Source organism: Saccopteryx bilineata, chromosome 5 (assembly GCF_036850765.1).
Source record: "Saccopteryx bilineata isolate mSacBil1 chromosome 5, mSacBil1_pri_phased_curated, whole genome shotgun sequence".
Classification (NCBI taxonomy): domain Eukaryota; kingdom Metazoa; phylum Chordata; class Mammalia; order Chiroptera; family Emballonuridae; genus Saccopteryx; species Saccopteryx bilineata.
Genome location: NC_089494.1, coordinates 57337097 through 57361571, shown reverse-complemented (window position 1 = coordinate 57361571; position 24475 = coordinate 57337097). Strand labels below are relative to the sequence as shown.

The 24475-nt window shown below is 35.9% G+C and overlaps 1 protein-coding gene across 1 annotated transcript in view; it reads right to left on the bottom strand.

Annotated features, from left to right (window-relative positions):
- Positions 1-24475, bottom strand: part of TTN (titin) — a 284943-nt gene that overhangs the window by 99288 nt on the left and 161180 nt on the right. The window contains exons 170-194 of the mRNA XM_066233115.1: positions 24375-24443; positions 21875-21955; positions 20895-20969; positions 20182-20274; positions 19307-19369; positions 18577-18663; positions 15296-15346; positions 14031-14432; positions 13185-13463; positions 12674-12949; positions 12388-12527; positions 11952-12078; positions 11595-11858; positions 11034-11300; positions 10632-10895; positions 10404-10543; positions 10133-10259; positions 9729-9995; positions 9353-9619; positions 7125-7391; positions 6894-7033; positions 6288-6414; positions 5368-5510; positions 1331-1454; positions 546-812 (exon numbers count right to left, since the gene is read on the bottom strand). Of these exons, the coding sequence (XP_066089212.1) occupies positions 546-812; positions 1331-1454; positions 5368-5510; positions 6288-6414; positions 6894-7033; positions 7125-7391; positions 9353-9619; positions 9729-9995; positions 10133-10259; positions 10404-10543; positions 10632-10895; positions 11034-11300; positions 11595-11858; positions 11952-12078; positions 12388-12527; positions 12674-12949; positions 13185-13463; positions 14031-14432; positions 15296-15346; positions 18577-18663; positions 19307-19369; positions 20182-20274; positions 20895-20969; positions 21875-21955; positions 24375-24443 (4407 nt within the window). The remainder of the gene's footprint in view (positions 1-545; positions 813-1330; positions 1455-5367; positions 5511-6287; positions 6415-6893; positions 7034-7124; positions 7392-9352; positions 9620-9728; positions 9996-10132; positions 10260-10403; positions 10544-10631; positions 10896-11033; positions 11301-11594; positions 11859-11951; positions 12079-12387; positions 12528-12673; positions 12950-13184; positions 13464-14030; positions 14433-15295; positions 15347-18576; positions 18664-19306; positions 19370-20181; positions 20275-20894; positions 20970-21874; positions 21956-24374; positions 24444-24475) is intronic.

The following is a 24475-nucleotide window of genomic DNA, read 5'->3' as shown; positions in this document are numbered from 1 at the left end:
AGAATGCAGGCTTCTCTCCATCTTCTTTCCCATCCTTATTCTCAGAGAAAGCTCATGTGAGTGGGCTTTATCACAGTACAGCAGACCTCAAGCATGCTCCTAGTCAAAGTGAAATCTCATGCTCCTTCTCTAGTGGTTGCCCATACTCAAGGATTTATTTTCCTTCCAAGTAGAAATTGCTTTTATTTTATTTTCCTTTTTTAAAAAATCATAGCTCCCTTATTGTCTTTTTTATTCTTTTTGTTCTCATCTGGATGAGGATATTCCCACAGTAGGTTTATCTCATGTAGACAAAGAGCACATCTGCTCATTACTCAGTGAGAAGCATGTCTGTCCTTTATCAGACCAGACATATCAGAAAGACTGTTTTTTAAACACATAAAGGATCAGGTTATGTCAGTTTTAATATTATAAGTTGCTAAGAAATGCTGTTAGGTCAAGAAGGGCATGCAAAAAGTTGTGGGGTTTTCATTTTTTTTTGTTTTTTTTTTGTTTTGTTATCAAAGAGTTGCAAATGTAAAGTCCTGTGTAAGAAGAGTACTTACGCACGACATTCAGGTTACAGGAAGTCTTAAAATCCTTCGCATCGCAAGTATATGTTTTAATATCTTCTGGGGTACAGCCATGTATGATAAGTTTTCTGACCCTGCCATCAGCAACAATTTCATATTTCTTGCTTTTGAGAATTTCTGTACCATTTTTGAACCATTTCACCTTAGCATTTTCTCTGGATACTTCACACTCCAATACTGCAGTGGCTTGTTCTTCGACCGTCTGGTCCTCAAGAGGCTTAGTGAATTCAACTGGGGGTTCTGAAAGAATCATATTAATTAGCCAAGGCATTTCTCCTTTCCTTCTGGAAGAATTTCAGGACCTCCTCAACTTTCCTCTTGTATCTCCAGGGTTTTTCTATTTTTAAGTTTCATTTCTAAGATTTGATTCCACATAAATGTTTTCCTCTAACAAATTCATCATTATTTGTACATACAGAGAAAGCATTTTTTAAAAATATTGAAACACCAAGGGAATAATAGCCAACTCTTGGTTAATAAAGTGATAGATATCTAGTTTGGTAATAATTATTCCTCCAGGTGTTTATTGAATGCAATAAAAACAGTGGGGATAGAAAGAGGAACTAAAGCCTATGCTAGTCAATTTTGACTAAGAAAAATAGTCTGTGAACTATTGATTAGGCCAAAGAGTAAAAATAGACTTTTGAATATTTGATGAATTTTAATTACCTATGCTACTCAACATATAAAGGTTAAAGATAAATGAAAGTTGGCATTATTTATGAATAAATATACATAAAACAAACCCTTATAATTACCTTTCACAAAGAGGTTGGCTTGAGTTTTGAAATCTTTTGCTGTTAGTTGAACCTCTCCAGCATCTTCTAACTTTACATCCCTCAGAGTGAGTGTATGAACTTTTCCTTCTGAACGTGTGACTACCTAGTTATTGAAAAAATGTGCAGTTTAAGAATATTTGAAACAGCTATCCCATATACACACACACACACACACACACACACACACACACACATATATATATATATGCATTTAATTCATTTAGGTAAGCAATTTGAAATAGTACTTTCCAAGTTGTTTTATAATGCTATATAGCACATATGAGCTTGAAAACAATTTTAACTAATAGTCTGGAATCTTTAAGGAAATTTTAGGCTTGCCTAAATACCCTTAATTATTACTAGGTGGCTTTTATGTTGAAATGCCCAGGCAAATTTTTGCTTATACCTCTGTGTATGTGTAGTATGTTTGTGTATGTTTGTGTATTTGCCTCCATTCTGCCACTGGCTTTATATATATAAAGGAAGAACATAGAAAAGCTAAATCATGAAATGAAGGAAAAAACTGATTGCATATGGTAAGCCTAAAGTAAACCTTATGTTCTAAGTGTGAGGTGTTTGCCATGCAACAAGCTAAAACTTTTCTTTTCACTTATTTTGACAATGAAAATTAGTTTGCAAACTAATTTAACCTGTGATAAAAATAATTTGTATAATTCCTTAATTTTGTTCAGAAATACAAATAAAGGTATTTACTCTTCTTTCCTTCCATGTGTTTGCAGCTCAGGACTGGGAAAATCCAGTATTAGACATGGTTACAACTGTCACATAACATTGAACAAAGGGATAAAATAACTTTAGAAGTAGTTAAATCAGGAGAGTGCTGTGACAGTAGAGTATCAAGACAAATGCTGCTGTTAATGTTAATATTTGAATGATGTTAATTTCTTATTGTAAATGTAACCTTGGGCAATTTGAAAGGTAGTCTGTAGGAAAATGAATTCTCAGAAAGAACACACCACCTTGATAAGGACTCTTACTAGGTCTCATAATTGTGGCTTGCACAACTGAAAATAAAGCTACAGGACAGAGCCATCCTGATAGTAACGATAAGACATTTGGAGGCTCTTCTAGTTCCATCGTCTAAAATTCCATAAGATTAGTGTCTGCCATGATGAAGTAACCCCTTGAGCTAAAGCCAATTTATGTAATTTTATTAAACAATGTCACCTCACTAAATTCAATTTAAAAAATAAAATAAAATAAAATAAAATTCCATAAAATGCTATGTCCTGTCATCAAGATTGATTTTGCTTTGCTTAAGAATTCATTTAAAGTTAAGAATAATTTAAAAGTTTTTACCAAAGGAGCTATTTATTATTCTGATAAAGAAAAGAGTCATCAGTAAAGTTTCATATAAAGAGCTTGGATTGGTTATTGATATTGAGAAAGGCCAAAAACAAAATAAGGGAAAATAAACAGATGGAAGGAGAAAATTAGGATCTGTCCTAGGAACACAACTACTCATTCAAAGATATGGTACTTAAATGGGAAAAAAGTTTTTGAAATGATAGTTCTATGTAAATTTTGAAAATATATTTTAGACCATGACTTAGGACTATTTTTAAAAAGTATCTCAGGTTTCAACCCACCCACAGATATATCTTATTTATTAACATGTTGTTTTATCCAAATTCCTCTTAAGTTACTCTAGAAAATTCTGTTACCAAGAACCTGGCTCAGAATACCATGGCTCTTAATTGCTCTTATATAATGTATCTTGATTATGTTTAAAAAACTAACAGGTAGCTTATAAAAATAAAACAATAAATTGAATGCTGAACATTTTATGGTGGATTATGTAAGGTTAATGGTGGATATTATCCTTAAAAAATATTGTTAATTTATAATGCAAGCATATTGCTATAATACTATAGGCATTATGACTGTGACCAAGCTATTAAAATTTAAATATAAATTTATCAAACATCATTTAGGACTTAGCAGTCCTTTCTTGGATTGGTGGCCAAAAAACCCAAACAAACAAAAAAATAAAAAAAGAAAGATAAAAACCCCCCACAACTCACTTCTAAATTTTTTTCTTTTGATTTTATTATTCTGGCAACTTGTTTTAATTTGTTTAATTCAGTTTTTGGAGGCTAATCATTCTGCAGAGTGTAAATGAAAAGCCTGAATTAAACTGGAAGTAGCAAGTTTGTTCTGAAAGATTTAATTTAAACAAAAGCTTGAAAATGTATTAAGTGACTTTATTACTTCATACTTTATATTCCTTTTAAAAAGAGACATATAAATAATATAAGAGCCAGTTCATAAAAAGCTGAAGTATTTTGGGTGGCCAAGTAAAGGATTAAAATTCCTGTGCTAAGAGACACACAAAGAGGCCCTAAAGAACCATAGTAAGATGATCCCTTCTAACTCAAGAAAAATGTTTGGTGACAATAAGATACATCTATGTATATATCTTTTTACTAAAAAATATATACATTTTGAGTAAAAAGAAATATAAATAAGATTTTTATGAGTCTACGTTTTAAATTAAAATAGTGTAGTTTTTACATTAAGACTGAGACATATCCTTTAAGAAAAAAACTCCTAATTTGACCCAAAGATATTTAGTAGCAAAAGAATAATATCATTTATTCTTAAGCAGTATTCTTATATTCAAATCATGAATTTACATATCTAGAAAGGATCTTAAAAAGTCAACCAAACCTTGTCTTTAGATCTGAAAGCAATTAAACCACATTTAATAGGACAAATGTATTATTTTAAGAAAGCAAACCCATCACCCAGTTGAATATTTAGAAGACCTACTATAAGGAAGATTTCATCTTATATAACCTAATTCTCATGCTGAAATTTGAACATATAGCTGCTTTTTCTATCTGTGGTAACAAAGGAGACCGATTGCTGATTATTCCCTCTGTGGTAGGCAGACTTGATCCCCTGGGTGGTTGTTACTGAATAACCCTTCAATCACTTGGGTAGAATATGAGCTTTTTCTTTGTTTTAGAACAGTTGTTTAAAGGCATTTACCTTCTAATAATTCAACTAACCTTGTGGCTCTTTGTTAAACTGAATTCCTTATTAATTATATACCTTTAAGTTTTAAAAGTTTGATTTGTGTTGAAGCCTTGATGGCAGAGTAGATGGTATTCCTAAAATACTGGGGAAAGAAATGCTGTAGAACTATAAACTGGCCTGTGCTTTATTTTCACATATTTTATTTCAAGAATTCAAAATTAATGGTGAATTATCAAGATAATTTAAATACCCACTTTGTTTTTGAGGTAAAATACATAGCTCAATTAAAATAATATTTTAGAGCTATCCAAAAAAAATCACCTTGATTTTTACTTTCCGGTAAAATCTTAAGCACAGAAAAGCTAATGCTGGGAGCTGGTTAGTTCATAAAACTTCTTAAAATGTATTTGCTCAGACATGTGGCTATCCACAGAGCCCTTCTTTCTTGTCAGTACCATCGGCTGCACTTTAAATAGTCTACTTGCATTCCAGAATTTGCGCAGCTCAAAGCACTTGAGGGTTAAAAATAGCTTTGGAAAAATGCTTAAAGAGCAATTCTGCCCAGAAGTTATCTCAACTACTTGATCAACTGCCTGAAATGGAATTTCAATCCTCCTCCCTTAATCCCCTTATATGCAGAGCATTAGATAGCGTGGGGAGAATTTGTCATAAAATTCAAGGTGCAGCATTGCTACAGTGCATCGAATCGGAAAGTCTCTTCGATCTTTCCTATCGTTGATAAATAATGAATGTTTGCCTGTCTTCAGAACAAATAAAAATTGATTGCACTTTAATTTGTTATTTACATTTCAATGAAAATATCCGGTTAAGCCCAACAAAAATGTGAAGAATGTGCTTTGCAATTTCAGCAGAAATCAGGTTAGAGCAGGAAAGACAGAAGGAAAGAGAGAGGAACAGGAGAAAGCAAAGAACAAGGACCATGCAAGTGAAGATGAAAGAACCTGACTGAAAAAGGGAGAGCAAGACAAGGCGACCACACTCCTGCTTTTTACCTTATCGCCGGGCTCCAGTTTCTTCCCTTTGAGATGCCATTCCACAGGGATATCCTCATAAGAGAGCTCACAGTCAAAGGTAGCTGTTTCCCCTGCAGTCACTGTGACATCCTTCAGAGGCCTCAGAAGACCAATTACGCGTGCTTTGCGAGAGGAAAGAAGCAGCTTCGGATTACTCATTTTGTAATTCCAAGAGAATAAACACAGGCTCAGTTATTCATCTTCGTGGTTACTTTGTTCAAGAAGGAAGAGCCACAGGTTTGGTCACTATCTTAGCTCCCATGTGAACGTGGCCCTGTGGTGCTGGGAAGGGAAGAGCTCATGGCCGGCGAGTGGGTATTTGTAGGGTCCCTTTCGTTCTGCTGTACAAGGTCAGCGAGAAATCTCTTCTGCATCTGTCCCTCTGCCAGGCGACAAGTTCCTCTGGCTACATAAGGTATGTGTCTTCTAAAATAACTAAGACTCTGATTGGGAGAGTACAAGGGCCCCTCAATCACATAGCCTGTCCATGTCCATCAAACACTTTGCACCTTCCAAAAATGTTAGCCAAATGCTCTCCTCTCCTCCCTCTTGAGTCTGAAACACCCTCACAGCCAAGTTTTTCTTCAGAGCACTACAGTTGTATAGGCACACGAGGATGTAGCCTTTAAGAGTTAAATTTCTGAGTTAAATTCTTATTGTAGCTTTGTTTACTTTGAATGAAGGGATTGCAAAATGGGAAAATGTGACTTGCTTAGTTTTCTTTCGTTCAAATGGCAAGCTCAATGATATGTGTGTATTAGGATATCCAAGAAATACAAGAAAGCCTGCTTCTGTACTTTAATCATTTTTAAAATTAATTAAATCATTCTAATTAATTTCACTCTCATTTTCTGCAAAAGTAGACAGTGAATTTTTCAGCAGAAACACAAAATACTTACGTTTTACCCGGAGGTGGGCACTAGATTTAACATTGGCAGCTTGGAAGTCCACCCCACCAGTCTGGTCCAGGCGGCAATTGTGTAAAATAAGCATGTGAACTTTGCCTTCTTCCCTGATCTCACAATCCTGTAACAACAGAGAGGAAAGATTTCGTAGGAAATAATTTTCCTTGGGATTTTTTTTCTGAAGATATAATATCTTAATTAAAGGAAGGCTACTAATAATGAGTGAATGGGTGAAAAGACTTTATATATCTTTGGGCTTGTGTGTGTGTGTGTGTGTGTGTATGTGTGTGTGTGTGTGTGTGTGAAATAAAGCTTACAGATACCATCCTGAAAGCAATGTTTATTTTAGCTGTATAATTCTGAACAAATTGGCAGCCTCACAGAGTAGCTATAGCCTTATACTCACTAAGCTAGAACAAACATAATGCAAGGGTACCTGCCTGAGCCCGTCCAGAAATCCTAGTATCTCTCTCTGGCTTAAGGTCTGATAGAGAACATGATATCATGTTTTCAGTGCCCTGCATGCACTCTGACTTTTTTCCTGTCCTTTTATGTTTCACACGGCCCCCTAGGTGCTGACAAGTTCAGAAATAGCCTTACAGGTGTTTGGAGTAGTGCCTCTCCCTTGAGTTTCCAGTTGCCATGTATGTCATCTTCAGAGATTTCAGTTTCAAAGCGGGCTGTCTCAGTCTCTACCACCTCCACACTGTACAGAGGTCGCACCAGTTTTATTTCCCGATCTAGAAAAGTGAAGGGTTAGCACGTGTCATTAGCCTCTGGCAGAAATAAGCCCAACAACTTTAAGAGTGAAACTCGTGGAAATTTCCTTACCTTCAATGTCAAGTTTTCCTGAAGTCTTATCTGTCCCACAGTCACAGGTGTACTGTCCAATGTCTGATTTCAAGGCTTTCTTTAGGATTAACATTCGCTTCTTGCCATCTGCCTTAATAACAACGTTTTTAGATGGCTTTATTTCCTTTCCATCCTTAAACCATTTCACTGGGGCATCCGCTTTGCTAATTTCACACTGTAGAATCACTTCATCTTTCTCTACAGCGGTATAATCTTGAAGCTTTCCTGTAAAGTATGGATCTCCCTCTGCAAGTAGAATGTAAATGAAAAGATTTTATTAAGCACCGAGGGGAATGACAATCTCTTGGAAAGTTTAAGAGGCAGCTCACAGAGTTTTGTGCGTATGTTAAAATTGCAGTAAATTCTCACTCATTTATTACGTTAAAAAGTTCTCTAAATGTTAGAAAAGGAAGAAATATGAGAGATTTATATGGATCTAATCCATCTGTATTTTATCTTTTATTTTTTTATTATTATTTTTTTCCATCTGTATTTTAAATTGAGGTATTTAATTATAGTAGCTTGAAAGACACTATAAAATTTACCTTCAAATATAATTTTTTTATTATTTAGCTCCAGATTCTAATGTCTTAGCAAACCTATTATATCTAGTTTACTTTTATGCTTTCAGATTCACAGTATTAGTTTTTCTTAATATCAATTAATAGTTTGCCTTTAATAGTTTCTATATATGTCAGACTTCATATGTAATCTGCTTGATATTAAGGGGATAAAAATAATGACATTTATTAATGTAAGTACTGTGTTTTCTCTCTTATTAGAAACTTGAAAAAGCATTTTTTATGAAATAATTTTGATAGAGTGATGAAATAGGAAATATACATATTCTTCTATTAAACATGATAGGGCTCAATTATTAATGGAGAGTTTTAATTCTGATTTTGACTGGCTATTTTGGAGGCCCAAGTCTTTATTATTTTAAATCTTTTTATTAAAAATTTTTTTATTTAATTATGTTTACATAGACTCTAGGGTCACCCTGAATGCCTCCCCCTTCCCCCTTATTCCCCTCAACATCTCCCCCGCCCCTCACCCTACAGCACCCTCCCCCCTTCCCTTCAGGTTTATCCCATCCTATCATCCCCTTTCCCTCTGTCCTCTTTTCCTCTGGTCCCTTTGATCCCTCCTTTGTCTCAATTCCATTCCTCAGTTTTCATTATTCCTTGGATTCCTCAAATGAATGAGGTCATATGATATTTTTCTTTCTCTGCCTGGCTTATTTCACTCAACATAATAGTTTATTACTTTAAATCTTTTTTTTTTTTTTTTGTATTTTTCTGAAGCTGGAAACGGGGAGAGACAGTCAGACAGACTCCCGCATGCGCCCAACCGGGATCCACCCGGCATGCCCAGGGGGCGATGCTCTGCCCACCAGGGGGCGATGCTCTGCCCCTCCGGGGCGTCACTCTGCCGTGACCAGAGCCACTCTAGCGCATGGGGCAGAGGCCAAGGAGCCATCCCCAGCGCCCAGGCCATCTTTGCTCCAATGGAGCCTTGGCTGCGGGAGGGGAAGAGAGAGACAGAGAGGAAGGAGGGGGTGGGGGTGGAGAAGCAAATGGACCCTTCTCCTATGTGCCCTGGCCGGGAATCGAACCCGGGTCCCCCCACACTCCAGGCCGACGCTCTACCGCTGAGCCAACCGGCCAGGGCCTAAATCTTAATATTTTAGGAAAAATAGTTTAGAAACAATCTTGATAACATATATAATAATTTCTTAAGAATAGGGGCTGATTTCATGTAATATAACACTTGGAAGACTATTTTAAATACAGGGGTCCTTGGTTACGACACAGTTCCGTTTTTACAACAGTGACATAACCCGAATTTTGGTGCAAGTCAAAACACATCCTAGTCTAATACAAACAGAAATCTCGCACTGTTAACAGTCCAAATGGTGTAGGTAAGTGTCCTGGGGACGCCAACTCCCTCATTCATATTATGCGTTACTGCGTATTCTTCCGCCGCACACAACCAAACTAATTTGCTCATGTAGTCCATAAGTACGCCACTAACTGTGTAAGCCTAAATACTCATGTCTCAATTTTTACAGTTTTTATGGGAATGAGCATTGTAAACTTGAAATGTCATATGTTGAGACTGTTGTAACCTGAGGACCCCCTGTACTAGATACTTCATAAACTTCTGCTAAACTTAGTACAATAAAATTAAATTGAAAGAGCACTTACCAAGCACAGTGAGTTTAGCTTCTGAACTTATTCCCATAGCTTCTACTTTAATCTGAGAGGTATCGTCAAGAGTGAGGTCTTTGAATGTGATTGAATGAGTTTTCCCTTCATCGTGCATTGCGACCACCTTGCTGGTATGCAGACGCTGGTCGTTCTTGAACCAGCTAACTGGGATGTTATCATGAGACAGCTCCACAGTAAACACAGCACTTTCTCTCTCTTTGGCTGTCACATCCTTGAGTGGAGTGAGGAATTTGAGCCGGATTCCTATCAAGAAAAAAGCCAGTTCATTCATTCTAGTCCTTTAAGGGGGAAATATAAAAATAAAAACAAAAAAAATTAAATTAAAAATGATCTAACTGATAAAAATATTTACCTTCAATGATTAGTTTGCCACTGGTGTGCTTGTCTTCAGCTTCAAAGATGTATTTTGCTTCATCTTCAAAAGCAGCTGATTTGATCACCATTGAATGTTTAGTGCCATCCTTTAAAAGCTCAAATCTGTCATCACCTGTGATTTCCTGGGTTCCTTTCAGCCAACGGAAGGTTTTGGGCTCCCTGGATACTTCACACTCAAACTTAGCCTCATCTTTCTCAAAGACTTTAACGTCACTGAGAGGTGTGATGAAGATGAGTGGCAGTTCTGAAAGAAAAGGTGGTGTGGATGAAGCCAGAATATGCTTGCATTCATGACCCCATCAATTCAGAATCTCATAGGCAGTCTTGCAACAAAGAAACAAACAAACAAACAAACAAGAATGGCTGACAGGCCGAGCATACCTTTCACTTTCAGATTGGCTGCGGATTTAGCATTGGCAGCTTGGAAGGTCACCTCTCCTGTCATATCTAGCTGACAGTTATAAAGGACCAGAACATGCTTCTTCCCATCTTCAATGATCTCACAGTCCTTTGGAATGAGGGTTAGAAGGAAAGAAAAAAGATGATGGTTATTCTAACAAATCAAGAGATTTCACACCATAAGTGTGTCTTTTTTCACCCTAAATAACCAAGCCAACCCACTCTTGTGTGCGATCAGTTAATCTAGACTTACAGGGGATACAGTTAAAGGCTCTCCTTTTAACATCCATTCGCCATGGACATCTGGTTCAGAAAGTTCAATCTCAAAGCGAGCTGTTTCACCGACAAACAATTCTACTCCATACAGGGGTTTTTCCACTTTTATTAGTCGAGCTGAAATTATCCCAAGGTTTGTTAGATTGCTGGAAAAAATAAGCTGAATGTTCAAGTGGGGTGAATTTAGAAGTTTTGAGCAACTCACCCTCAACAGTAACGTTTGCTGTTGTCTTGTCTGTGCCACAGTCACACATGTATTCGCCTTTATCACTAAGTTCTGCCTTTTTGATTTTTAAGATGCGGCGCAGGCCATCTGACTTGATGGAGTGTTTGGGTGAAGGTACAATCTCTTCGCCATCTTTGAACCATTTCACCGGCACATCTTTGCTCACTTCACACTTCAGAATAACCTCATCCTTTTCGACGCCAGTCTTGTCATGTAATTTCACAGTGAAATAGGGATCAGCCTCTGTAAAAGCCATTCAGCAGATAATCAGAAGGTGAAACAGATCATTTATTAAAGTGTTAACAGGTGTCAAAGTATTTAAGTACTACCCACTCCCACCATCTAAAAACTGGCTATTTTGTTACACTTGGTCATATTTACCTAAGACCTTTAGGTTTGCTGTGGACTTTAGATCCTTTACTTGAGCTCGTATCTGGGATATATCATCCAATGTCACTTCTCTTATTTCCAATTTGTGAGTCTTGCCCTCAGATGAGATGAGCACAGTTCTGCTTGTGTGAAGTTTGGCATCATTTTTGAACCAGACCACATGCATTTTTTCATGAGAAAGTTCACAAACAAAAGTTGCTGTTTGACCTTCTTTCACTGTTTGATCTTCAAGAGGCGATATGAATTTCAATCTTATACCTGCAATGCAAACAGGGATACTATACTGAGAAAAGTACTTTACTTTCAGAAATATTTTATTCTAATCTACCCAAGTTAAAAAGATTTCACATGACATTTATATATTCACATTTTCCAGTGGTGCTACCCTTCATTTAAAACAAATTCAGGAGGTTGTTTTCAGTGGCAATGTAGAAGCAAAGTAGGCGTGCTAATTGTCACTTATAGCTAGTAGAACTTGGTGATCTATCTTTCAAGTTATATATTTATGTGCCTAAATATGGGATGTTATAGCCTGATCTCATCAACTCTTACCTGTAACAAATAACTGTGCTGAGGTCTTCTTGCCTTCCACCTCAGCAGTATAGACCCCTTCGTCATCAAATTGAGAGTCATTGATAACAAGAATGTGTTTCTTTCCATCAACAATGATGTCAAACTTGTCAGATGACTTGATTATATCAGGTCCTTTTGACCATATAACGTTTGCCTCTCTAGTGAGGACACATTCAAACCGAGCCTGTCGCTTTTCTGGAACAGTGACATCCTTCAGGGGCACAGCAAAGTCAAGTTCAATTTCTGAAAACAAACAATAAGAATGAGATTTTCCAGAATGCTGAGGGACATGAAATGAAGTTGGACCCACTCCTTGAGTTCTAAAAACCTATATACCTTTCACTGTCAGAATGGCAGTTGTAACAGCATTAAGTGCCTGGTAAAGAACTTCCCCAGCTTGGTCCAGCTTGACTTTGTGCAAAGTTAAGAAACGTTTCCCACCTTCTGCTTTGATGTCACAGGTCTGAAAAAACAATAGTTTTTAGTTAGCATTCAAATGAGATAAATTCCCTGGAGGAGAAGTGTTTCAGATACAGATTTCTATAGAGTTTTTAAAATTACTACTAATAAATGCAAGTAAAAATGTCTCATCATAAATATTTTTAAAATTGTCCTAGTGGTCTACAAAGAGTGCATTAAATTTCTCCCCCTTTCTGAGACTTAAGAAGCCTGAAGTAACTCTATTGTTATTGAGCCAAATCTGAATGTCAAACCTGAATAGAGAACACAGTTATTTTACATGCCTGACAACATAAAATGGGAAATTACTCACAGGCGAGGGTCTTAGGAGTTCTCCCTTCAGTTTCCATTGTCCAGGAATGTCTTCCTCTGAGATTTCTGCATCAAAGCTTGCACTTTCTTTCTCATAAACAGTAACATCCTCTATTGGTTTAAGCAATTCAACTTCACGCTCTGTATTGGTCAAGGATGAAAAACCATAATGCTTTAAACATGCCTAACAATACATACTTCGCTTTCAGGTTTTTTGAGGTGTGTTATTTTGCCTTATGCACACACAAAACTTATCTTTTAGAATAAAAGGTGAAAGATTTTTATACCTCCAAGGGTTAGCTTTGCGGGGTATCTTTTCCCTTCAATTTCCACGGCATACTCATCAATATCTTCTGGCACAGCATTCTTAATTTTGAGGTGTACATAATTTCCCTCTTTCACTATCTCAGTCTTGTCGGTCGGTTCCCAGGGGATTTCATCATATCCTTTGAACCACTTGATGTTTGGAGTGTCCCTTGCTATATGACAGGTGAAAACAGCGGTCCCCTTGGGTTTCACATGCTGATCTCGTATGGGTTTCACCAGCCAGTCTCGAATGATTTCTGTATGAAAACGAGGTCAGAAAAATGACGATGATCTGAACAAGTAATATACGTAACTTCCTTATAGGAAAAAAAAATTCAAAACTAGACATAATTAATCTGCTATGAGATATTGATATCCCCCCTCTTACAGTATAAGACAGCTGACATTCTGATAATGGAAAATAAAATTCTCTCTCTTCCATTTTCTTAGTATAGTAATAAGCAGAACAAAATTTCCCAGTGAAATACTAACCTACTACTTTTACGCAGGACGAACATTCCAGGTTGTTGGCATTTTCCACAGTAACTGTGTATGTTCCAGCATCGAAGTCATCTGTGTCATTGATGGTTAGGGCCCGCATCAAGCCAATGACGCCCGGCACAATTTTGCCAGGTTTCTCCACCACAATCTTCCCGTCCTTCCTCCAGACCACATCACGTTCTTTGTTTAACTCACAGCTCAGGTACAATGGCTGCCCTTTGACCACTGTGACTTCCTCTTCAAGTGTTTTCACAAAACGCACAGGAAGTTCTGTGGAGAATTTCAGCAAAGACATTTTAATACATATGATATTTTCAATGAAATAAGATTTAGAAATTCCCTAGGAGGTTTTGTTTAAAATTACAGGAAAAGGCCCTAGCTAGTTGGCTCAGCAATAGACATCAGTCCAGCATGTGGAAGTCCTAGATTCAATTCCTGGTCAGGGCACACAGGAGAAGCACCCATCTGCTTCTCTGCCCTTCCCCCTCTCCTTCCTCTCTGTCTCTCTCTTCCCTTCCTGCAGCCAAGGCTCCATTGGAGCAAAGTTGGCCCAGGCACTGAGGACAGCTCCATGGCTTCCGCCTTAGGCACTAGAATGGCTCTGGCCACAATGGAGCAACATCCCAGATGGGCAGAGCATCTCACCCTGGTGGGCATGCCAGGTGGATCCTGGTTGGGTGCATGCGGTTGTCTGTCTGACTACCTCCCTGCTTCTAACTGGAAAAATACTAAATAAATAAATAAATAAATAAATAAATAAAATTACAAGAAGAATGGGTACTGAGATTTACTGTAGTAAAGTTGAATATGGGTCATAGAAAGAAGACTAGAAATTACCTTCTACAATCAGTTTAGCCGTGGAAGTCTTTTCTTTATTTCCCAAACGTAAAACACAGGTGTATTCGCCAGCATCGGAAAGTTGAACGTCAATGATATGCAGCTTTCTGTCTTTACCATCCGCGATGAATCTGTGCTTTGGGCTCTCACGGATACTGCTGCCATCTTTCATCCAGGTTGTAATTGCAGTGGAGGGGGAGACTAAACATTCAAAGATTGCAGAAGAGCCAACTGACTCTGCTTCTGTCAGGACAATATCTTTGATTTCTTTGACAAACTTGAGCGGCACAGCCTTCAGCTGGTAGGTGAATGGGGCCTCATCAGGTGGCTTCTCTCCACCACTTCCTGGTCTCAACTTTTTCCTGTCAGCTTCTATTGGAGAAGGTGTCTTTTTGGCTACACCTAAACAAAATAAAATTAAAAATTGGTTTGGGATTTCCAGAAGGGTCAGAAAGTGCATATTTGGCTCCTTGCTGGATGAAACCAGTGATAGAACAATTAGAAGACAAAACAGAAAATGAAAGGCTATGTGATTGAAAGGTTAATTCAACATACTGCCTTCTTCCAGATGGGAATATAAAATAGCATGAGAAATCTGTGAATAACAAATGCTCTTCATTTCCTCAAGTTTTCAACCCAAATAATGTCCAGAATAATATGTAATTATTTTATTGGTCATGTATAACTATCATGTATATGAAGAATGAAGCTAAGAATGTATGGGGTTCATTATACTAAAATATAGTTGGCTATATATATAGTACCTGCTTGGATAATATTAGAGGTGTATTGTTTGAAATATCAGAAGACATACGTACTAGCTCTAGCAGAGTCAGTTAGGAACAGCAAAGATAGCCCTGGCCAGTTGGCTCAGTGGATAGAGAGTGTCAGCCTGGTTATGGACTTCCTAGGTTCGTTTCTTGATCAGGTCATACAGGAGAAGTGACCATTTGCTGTTCTCCCCCTCCCTATCCTCCTTCTTTCTCTCTTCCCCTTTGGTAGCCAGTGGCTCGATTAGTTCAAGCATTGGCTCCGGGTGCTGAGGATGGCTTGGTTGATTCAAGCATCGGCCCTAGATGGGGGTTGCAGGGTGCATGCAGGAGTCTATCTCTATCTCCCCTCCTCTCACTTGAAAAAAGAAAAGGAATAGCAAAGATCTTTATATATTTTGAAAAACTTTTCTCATTGAATGTAAAATTACCCTTGAACAAAAACTTTCCCAGAGTGATAGTGTACAATTCAGGTTACAGGGAAATGAATTTTACCTTTGATAGGACCTTTCGGCTTGGCGGCTTCCTCTTTAGGTGTTTTGGCCTCTGAAATAAAAAAGAAAACTCAACATTTAAACAATTCTCAGACTCATTTCATACTTAGTAAACCTGTGAGAAGAATCATGTTCTTTATTATAAATATTAACACATAAAGGGAAATTGCTTTTATTTATATGACTTCTACAGAAAATAGACATTTTTTTCTTTTTAAAAATGAATCCATTGATTTGAGAGACAGAGGAAGAGAGAGAGTAACTTCCTTAGTCAATTTCAGAAATAGAAAAAAACTGAGAGAGAAAGGGGAAGACGGAGAGAGGGGGAGAAGCATCAACTCTTTGTTCCACTTAATTGTTCCATTTAGTTATTCATTCACTGATTGCTTTTCATATGTACCCTGGCCTGGCATTGAACCCACAACATTGGCATGCTGGGACAACACTCTATCCACTGAGCAACCCAGCCAGGGCCAAGAATAGACATTTCTAACAGATATTTTTGATATTTCCAAGAGGCATATTCTGAAGACAATGTGACTAAGCTAAATTGCCAACATATTTAGGATTAAAAAATTATTTTCAGCAAGTGCCTTTATTCTTCTTTCATTTCTACAAGGCTCACTCTTGCCTTGTGAGGAAGAGTCTACTCTTACCTAGCTATGCAAAGTATTGTATATGTTTTCTTATGTGCTGGTTATGTGAACCAAGGATATGTTTTTGTCAACAAGGAGTCAGTGTAGGAAAAAGGGAAATAAACTAAAAGTCACCTAAAGGCTTTTTTTTTTAAAAAAATGGGCAGACAAATGCAGGCAAGATTTAGGGGGAAAAAAGGTCTATGGGCCACATATATATTGATTCCTTTGAAGATTTCCCCTATTTATACAACAAACTAAAGGATAAGAGAGGAGGTTCCTATATTTAGAATTTAATTCAGTTATTAATGCCTGGGGGTATAAACTGTAGAACCAGTTTTCCAGCTTCAGCCTCTGAGAATGCAAGAAAAGCTTTATTTTTATACATAATTAATTGACTCAATGACAGTTGCCATTTTTTCTGAACTAATAGAAGGTATCACATTGAAATTATAAATTTTAAAAATAAGAATAATGTCCAAATCATAAACATCAGTGACAAACTATATTAAAATAAATGTTAAAATTATGCTATAGCCAAAGCATATAACGTACTGTATCATTTCATTAAATAACAATAAAACCCCAAACATTTCTATAGGGCTTACTATGTGCCAGGCACTGTGCTAAGTGCTTCATATATATTTATTTACTGCTCTCAGTAATCCAACAGGGAAAATATAATAATTATTCTTAATTTACATACTAAGAAATTAAAATGTAAAGAAAGTTAGTTATTACTCAAAGATCAAATAATTAAAATGAGTATTTATCAATGATCAAAACACATTAAATCTGGTTTTGAGATTATCATTTAAGTAATGAATTACTAATAGCACTTTAAGTTTGTACCTGAGATCATTATGTCACTTAGTACATTTAAGAAAATTAGTCCTGGCTGGCTGACTCAGTAGATAGAGTGTCGGCCTGATGTATGGACATTCCGGGTTTGATTCCCAGTCAGGGCACACAGGAGAAGAAATGACCATTTGCTTCTCTACCTCTCCCTCTCCTCCTCTCTCCCTCTTCCTCTATTACAGCCAGGGTCTTGATTGGTTCAAGCGTCAGCCCTAGGTGCTGAGGATAGCTCGGTTGCTCAAGTGTCAGACTCAGGCACTAAGAATAGCTCAGTTGATTTGAGCATTGGCTCCAGACAGGGGTTGCTGGGTGGATCTCAGGGTGTATGTGAGAGTCTCACTAGCTCTTTTCTCTCACTTAAAAAAAAAAAAAGAAAATTATTACTGATCTAAATTCTTATATAGATTTCAAGGCTGAGCTATGCAGTCTTTTTTTTTATTGTGGTAAAATATATCTACCATAAAATTTACCATTTTAACCATTTTTAAATATGCAATTTAGTTCCATTAAGTACATTCACAATGTTATTACACCCTCAACACTGTCCATCTTCAGTACATTTTCATTATCTCAATATTTCATTTTAAGAAATGAGAAATGAATGTGACCAGGTGGCACCACAGTGGATAGAGTGTTGGACTGGGATGCAGAGGACCCAGGTTCAAAACTCTGAGATCACCAGCTTGAGTGTGGGCTCATTTGACTTGAGTGTGGGCTCACCAGCTTGAGTGCAGGTTTCTGACTTGAGCATGGGCTCATAGACATCACCTATTGTCCCTGGCTTGAAGCCCAAGGTCGCTGGTTTGAGCAATGGGTCACTCACTCTGCTGGATTCCCCCGGTCAAAGCACATATGAGAAAGCAATCAATGAACAGCTAAAGTGCCACAATGAGAAATGATGCTTCTCATCTCTCTCCCTTCCTGTCTGTCTGTCTCTCTCTGTCCCTCGCTTTCTGTCTCCTTTTCTCTGTCATTGTCTTTCTTACTTAAAAAAAAAAAGAGAGAGAGAGAAATGATTCCTGCAGGGAACATGGGAAATCTGAGGCTCCATAGGATTTCTGTATGCATGTCTTTTTCTTTCTTTGTTTTTTAAAAAAGACTTTATTCATATGAGAGAGGAGAGACAGATGATAGATAAATAAATGGGGGAGGAGGAAGGGGTAGGGAGTATCACCTCCCTTATGTGCCTTGACCAGGCAAACCCAAGGTTTCGAACCAGCGACCTCAGTGTTCGAGGTTGATGCTTTATCCACTGTGCCACCACAGGTCAGGCTGTATGTATGTCCTTAGGAAATGTCTGTCTGTCTCCTTAGTTTTAATCAACCTTGAACATATTCATTACTTACTCTCAAAAGCATATAAGGAAGTGGTGCAACACTGGGATGTACATTCCAATCAAAACAATATGAACCATTAGGTGAGAAATTGGGTGGTAAAAGATATCAGATGAAAAAAGATTAATCAAGAATTTATATTGCCTTGCCAGTGGTGGTGCAGTGGATAGAACGTCAACCTGGAACACTGAGGTCACTGGTTGGAAACTCTGGGTTTGCCCAGTCAAGGCATATACAAGAAGCAATCAATGAAAACTAAAGTGAAGCAATTACCAGTTGATTCTCATAATTGCTTTCCCTCTTTTCTAAAATCAATAAATAAAATTTCTAAAAAAAAGAATTTATGAATCCCCACAGTTGAAATGAAACCTGGTTTCAACATAATGAGGACTTAAAGTTAAGCATGAGTACTTTTATTAAGTCATCAAAACAATCAAGAAAACTAGAAAAATTACCTTTCTTTCCAACTACTGGTACTGTCACAGGGGCAGTGATAGGGGTTGGAGCAGGCTCCACAGGAGGTGGTTTGATTGTTTTCACTTCTGTAAAAAGATATCCATTGCATTATTGTATATGTTTGTCACTTCCTAAAACCTATTTTGGTAGCTTATTTGCTTCTTCTGATGTAACTTGAAAATATTCAAATATCTAGTTCTTCAGAGAATATTTTCTAACTATAATATAATCCAGAGGTCGGGAAACTTTTTGGCTGAAAGAGCCATAAATGCCACATATTTTAAAATGTAATTCTGTGAGAGCCATACAATGACCCATGTACGTTATGCATTATCCAATAAAAATTTGTTGTTGTCCCTGAGGACAGCTGTGATTGGCTCCAGCCACCCGCAACCATGAACATGAGCGGTAGGAATGAATAGATTGTAATACATGAGAATGTTTTATATTTTTAATGTTATTATTTTTCTTATTAAAGATTTGTCTGTGAGCCAGATGCAGCCATCAAAAGAGCCATATCTGGCTCGCGAGCCATAGGTTCCTGACCCCTGATATAATCCATATGTAATACAATAATATATTCTATATTTCCTATTATATTAAATAAAATGTAATGATACATTGCAACAGAAATCATTTGCTGTGTACTGACATTTTCTTATAAACTACACATTATTCATGTAAAACATGAAGAAATATGCTGTTGGCATTGAGAATAAGCTTGCTCACCTGGTTCAAGCTTTGGTTTGGGTTCAGATCCAGGGAGAGGTATTGCTGGCTTTATTTCAGGCACTAGAAAGTCCACAACAATTAAGCAGGTTAACACAGTATTTTTAAAGTTTTTCACAAAGTCAAACCAAATTAGGCAGACAAGTCTTGGAAGATACTAAAATTGATATACATACTCACCTAATCAAGAATTTAATCTAAGTTCATTCGTATTTTAAACAAAATACTTGGAAAATATTAGAAGGCAATTTTATTGGTTTTGGTGGTGTTGTTCATCTCACTGATCATAAATATATTTTTCCCAAGTGTTTAAAACTTAGTAATTTATTTAAAAGGGGATGGTCATTAGCCAATTGTACATAAGAGTGACCCAGTAAAGACAGTTAAACTGACCAGATTAAAGGTCACATATTCAAATCGTAATGCCAGAGTAACGATATTTTAAATGATGTATATTTGCATTTTTAGAAACCATTAAGAAAGTGTCGCCTGACCGGGTGGTGGCGCAGTGGATAAAGCATCGGACTGGGATGCGGAAGACCCAGGTTCGAGACCCCGAAGCCGCCAGCTTGAGCGAGAGCTCATCTGGTTTGAGCAAAGCTCACCAGCTTGAGCCCAAGGTCACTGGCTCGAGCAAGGGGTTACTCAGTCTGCTGAAGGCCTGTGGTCAAGGCACGTATGAGAAGGCAGTCAATGAACAATTAAGGTGTTGCAATGCGCAATGAAAAACTAATGATTGATGCTTCTCATTTCTTTGTTCCTGTCTGTCCCTGTCTATCCCTCTCTCTCTGACTCTCTGTTTCTGTAAAAAATAAATAAATAAATAAAAACAACAACAACAAAAACAAAAAAAGAAAGTGTCAGTAAGTTTGTACCTTTTGCTGGTTCAGGAATCTTCTTTTCTGCTTTTGTGACTGTGGCTGGAGGTGCTTCAGCCTCTTCAGCAGCTTTGGGAGGTGGTTCCGGTACTTTAAGATAATAAGGTTATTTTCTAGTGTTAGTGTAATACTTAGAAATCAACCGATGTGAAATAACTAGATCAAATTGTTTTTCAAAAACTCAACTGATGGCTTTTTATATCTCTAAATCAATCAATTAAAAATTAAAAAAATTAAAAACCTATATTCTATCAATTAATTTCTATTTCTTTTTGACTCTGCCTTAATTTTCCTTATTTCATCCACTTCTTCCTTTTCCAAGTCACTTTCATAATAGTTACCAATACATAAACCTTTCATAATAAACTAATGATTAAAAAAAAACCCACTTAAAAGAACCCAAATTTTAAGAAACTTTTGCTGACACCCTCCCATGAAGTTATTCTGCAGTCAACCTGATGATTTCATAGCCATTTCTATTAAAAGAACTTAAGTAGCAAAGCAATCATAACAATAAAGTGCAGGGAAATACATGAAGAGATTTGAGAATTACTACAAAAATGTCTCTAAAGAAAGCAGACAATGAAAAACACAGATGGGATATGAAGCCATGTTTGTAGCTAACTCCACTTATGTTTACAAGATAAACCTTTTGTTAAATGTTCATTCTGTTAAAAGATAATATCACAGATTGTTACTGAGATTCCTACCTGTAGGTTTTTTAATTTTTTCTACTTTTTTAGGTTCTACTTTAGGTTCTTCTTCTTCAGGTCTCTTTCTTAGAACTTAAAAGACAAAAAGGTTTATATGTAAACCAAGACAGACAAATGTAGATGTTGAATAAACGTAACAAGCATAAATAACATACAAAGCACAGAAAATGAAAAGCGTGTGACCTGACCTAGTGCCCTGGAAAATTAGCATTCACACTAAAAGTGTAGCTTTTTCAATCAAAAGGTGTGACGTTAATTTAGAACAGCACTCAGAGTTACTTTATATCGATAGTCTAGTCAGAGACAAGTCTGTGGCAGTAATGACCCAAACACAAAATGAATAATTTGAATAACAACAAACTCTAACCATAATTTATACTGTAATTTTAATGAGAAGAGGAACATTTAAGTAAGTATAAAGTTTACTGAAGGGGGATAGCTAAAGAAATGTAGTCTAGAGATCAGTAATTCTATGTGAAGACAAAGTTAGAACTTGATTCTTCATTTGAATATCTTGCTTTTAATTCTGTATTATCTTATTAGTATAAAATACTAGAAAGGTTCAGTTTTTAAAAAAATATTTATTAGTTGTGGTGATGTGTCATACTTTAAAACCGAATATGAAAAATTTAGGTTTAAATAGTTCGGTGTAATTTAGAGTATTTAATAGGTTTAGTATATTTTACTCTATCATTTGATTATGAAAATGACAGCTATAGTCACTGATATTAGTTTAGGGTGTTATCAATTTAGTTATGTCTATTAAATACATTTTAAAATACTGTGAACACTTACAAAATTTCTGTCTTCTTGTAAACAGATATGACAATTATAATCTTAATTTTAATACCATTACAAATAAATTTTGATAAATCGGGATCTAGTTGATAGAAAACCAAGGGACAGAAACATTTGTAAAGTTTTCAAGTCCATTTTTATATACCTAAAGCTGATATAATGGTCGAAAAATACTATACCGCTTTTGAGAACAACTTCTTCCTTTGGTTCAGGTTTATGTTCAGGAAGTAATTTGCGAACTTTCTTTTCAACTGAAGGCACTTAAAAGAATATAATTTCAAATTTTGAAGTGAATTTATATAAATACTAAATTTCAACATTTAATATGTCATTTTCAAAACTAGTTAACTATATATACAATGCATAAGCAATACTTTTTGCCATATGTAAGTATCATAGAACTTAAAAGCAAATAATATACTTCAAGTTCATTCATCTGCAAACATTTGTATAACTTTGTGATAAAATTCTATTGCATTAACTATAGGCAAATATATCCATCTTAAAAGAGTGTATAGAAGATGTTCTATATTAACTTCATAAATTCTTCATCAAATACAGGGTTTTTGACATCTTGGTCTCACTCTGCAATTGTAGACTGTACAAATCTACATTGGTATGTCTGCATCTCCCCAAACATTGATTACTTTAAAATAATACTGGAGAAACTAGTGTCACTATTCAATCTTCTCCACTGCAGAGAAAAGAAAGCCAAGGGATCTGATATATGACCTTGATGGTGGGAAAGGGTTAGAATCATTTTACTAAAAGAAGAGAAGTAAACTTTCTTAATGTCTCCTTTTTGAAATAATACTACCTTAAAATTAGGAACCTATTGATTTTTTTTGTTTCTTTTCCAGTTTTATTAATATATAATTAACATATAACATTGTATTAGTTTAAGGTGTACATCATGATGATTTGATATATGCAATATTGCAAAATGATTGTCACAATAAGTTTGGTTAGCACAATAAATTAATTAAAAAAGGGTCTCATCGTAAGAAAAAAATTATAACTTTGTGAGGAAACCTTTGATTTTGAAAGCTGGTGTTAGAGCTTATTTTCAATGAATAAAAAAATGTTCTTGAATTTAGACTAAAAGAAACCAAAGGAATTCTAAATTAATTTTCTCTTGCATCTTTGGTGAATAGCAGGCATGGTATATTATTACATAGAGCAACCTCCTATCACTACGATAGCCCTCATGGATTGGAATGGAAAAAGAGAAACACTTGGTGATTATTGAACCATTTTCCCTCTCTATTGATGTTGATTAAAAATTAATTTAAAACATTATTTGTATCATGTACCATTATAGTTGTTGACTCACATGCGATTTGAATTTCTTAGATATTTCTATAAAAGTTCCCATTTGGTGCTTTAGACAAGACATTCGTAATTCATTAGTTTTTTTTAATGTGACAAAGATAACCGTGCCTAACTCTTACTTAAAAATTTAAACATACAAAAGGCAAACATGTAACTATTTCATTTTAAATATTTTCTTCTGCCAAGTATTTTAAGTAGAATTTCACAAACATTAATTTTGTGCTAGCCTTCACACTATTTTAGAGTTATTCTTAATGTATAACTATTTTCTTTGATCAAACTTGGAGAAACCACCATGCATCTAAGTTGGGATGGCATAAGACACTTTACTTAAATAATGAACATAATAAAAATATATCAGTGCATTTGTTTTTCCATATTATTTTATTTTTAAGATCTTATTGACATTTGAGACTCAGGTGCAACACACACCATTATAGCTATTATTTTTAAAGTCAATATATGTTATTTCATGTCATTTTAATGCTTTATAATGTCATTTGAGTGGCTTTATAGTAATCCTTTACCAGCTAGTACCATAGTAACATTATTTTGTAATCTTTATTTTATTTCAGGAAATGCATATTTAAGACTGGTGATTTCCCAAAATTCCAGGGTGAATCAAAGACCTATCAAACTTTTGGGTCTGGATGCATTGATTACTTCAACAGAAAATTTCTCCCGACTATACTTACTAAAAAAATTAGAAACTTATTTTAAATAGATGTTTCCTAGACTTTCATGATTCATTTATTTTTCTTTAGGGTCTAAGTTTAGAGGGAAAAAAAGTATTGTTCAAAGAGATATTTTGAAAAATGACATGCAGTGATAATAAAACTTCTGTAAAACAGGAGATCTGTACACCTGAAAAAACGTCTGGGAGTCACGGAGAAGAAAGTGGCAGGAAGGCCATGAGATAATTCCTATGAATCATCTTAATAGAAAGAAGACACGACTTACTTTTGGTGCTTATAACACTGGCTAACATACTGCTGTTCTGGTGAAATCCCAAAGCTTTCCATTTCTAGCTCTCTGCAGTTTAATCTAAGATGCATCCCTATATTAATTTCAGCTAACCAGCAACATTTTATAGGGAATTGCAAGAAGACATGTAGATGAAACAAAGATAAACAATTTCTATCCATATAATGTATGAAATTGATGAGAGACAAAGGAAGCAACACTCATGAGCCAGGACCATAAAAGGTACAAAAATGCAAGAAATGAAAGAGACTACTGTGATCATTTAAAAATTCTTTTTGAAAAGAGAACACTCTAGAAGGCATAAAGAAGAAAGAGTCAGAAGAATGTATGCTGTATAAGAATGCATCTTCCAGAATGAAATACCTTTTACAGGTGTAAGCTCCACTTTCTCTGGAACCTCAGGCTTTTCAAGAACTTTCTTCTTTGGAACAGCTTTAAAGAATATGATCTTGCTTTTATTATTT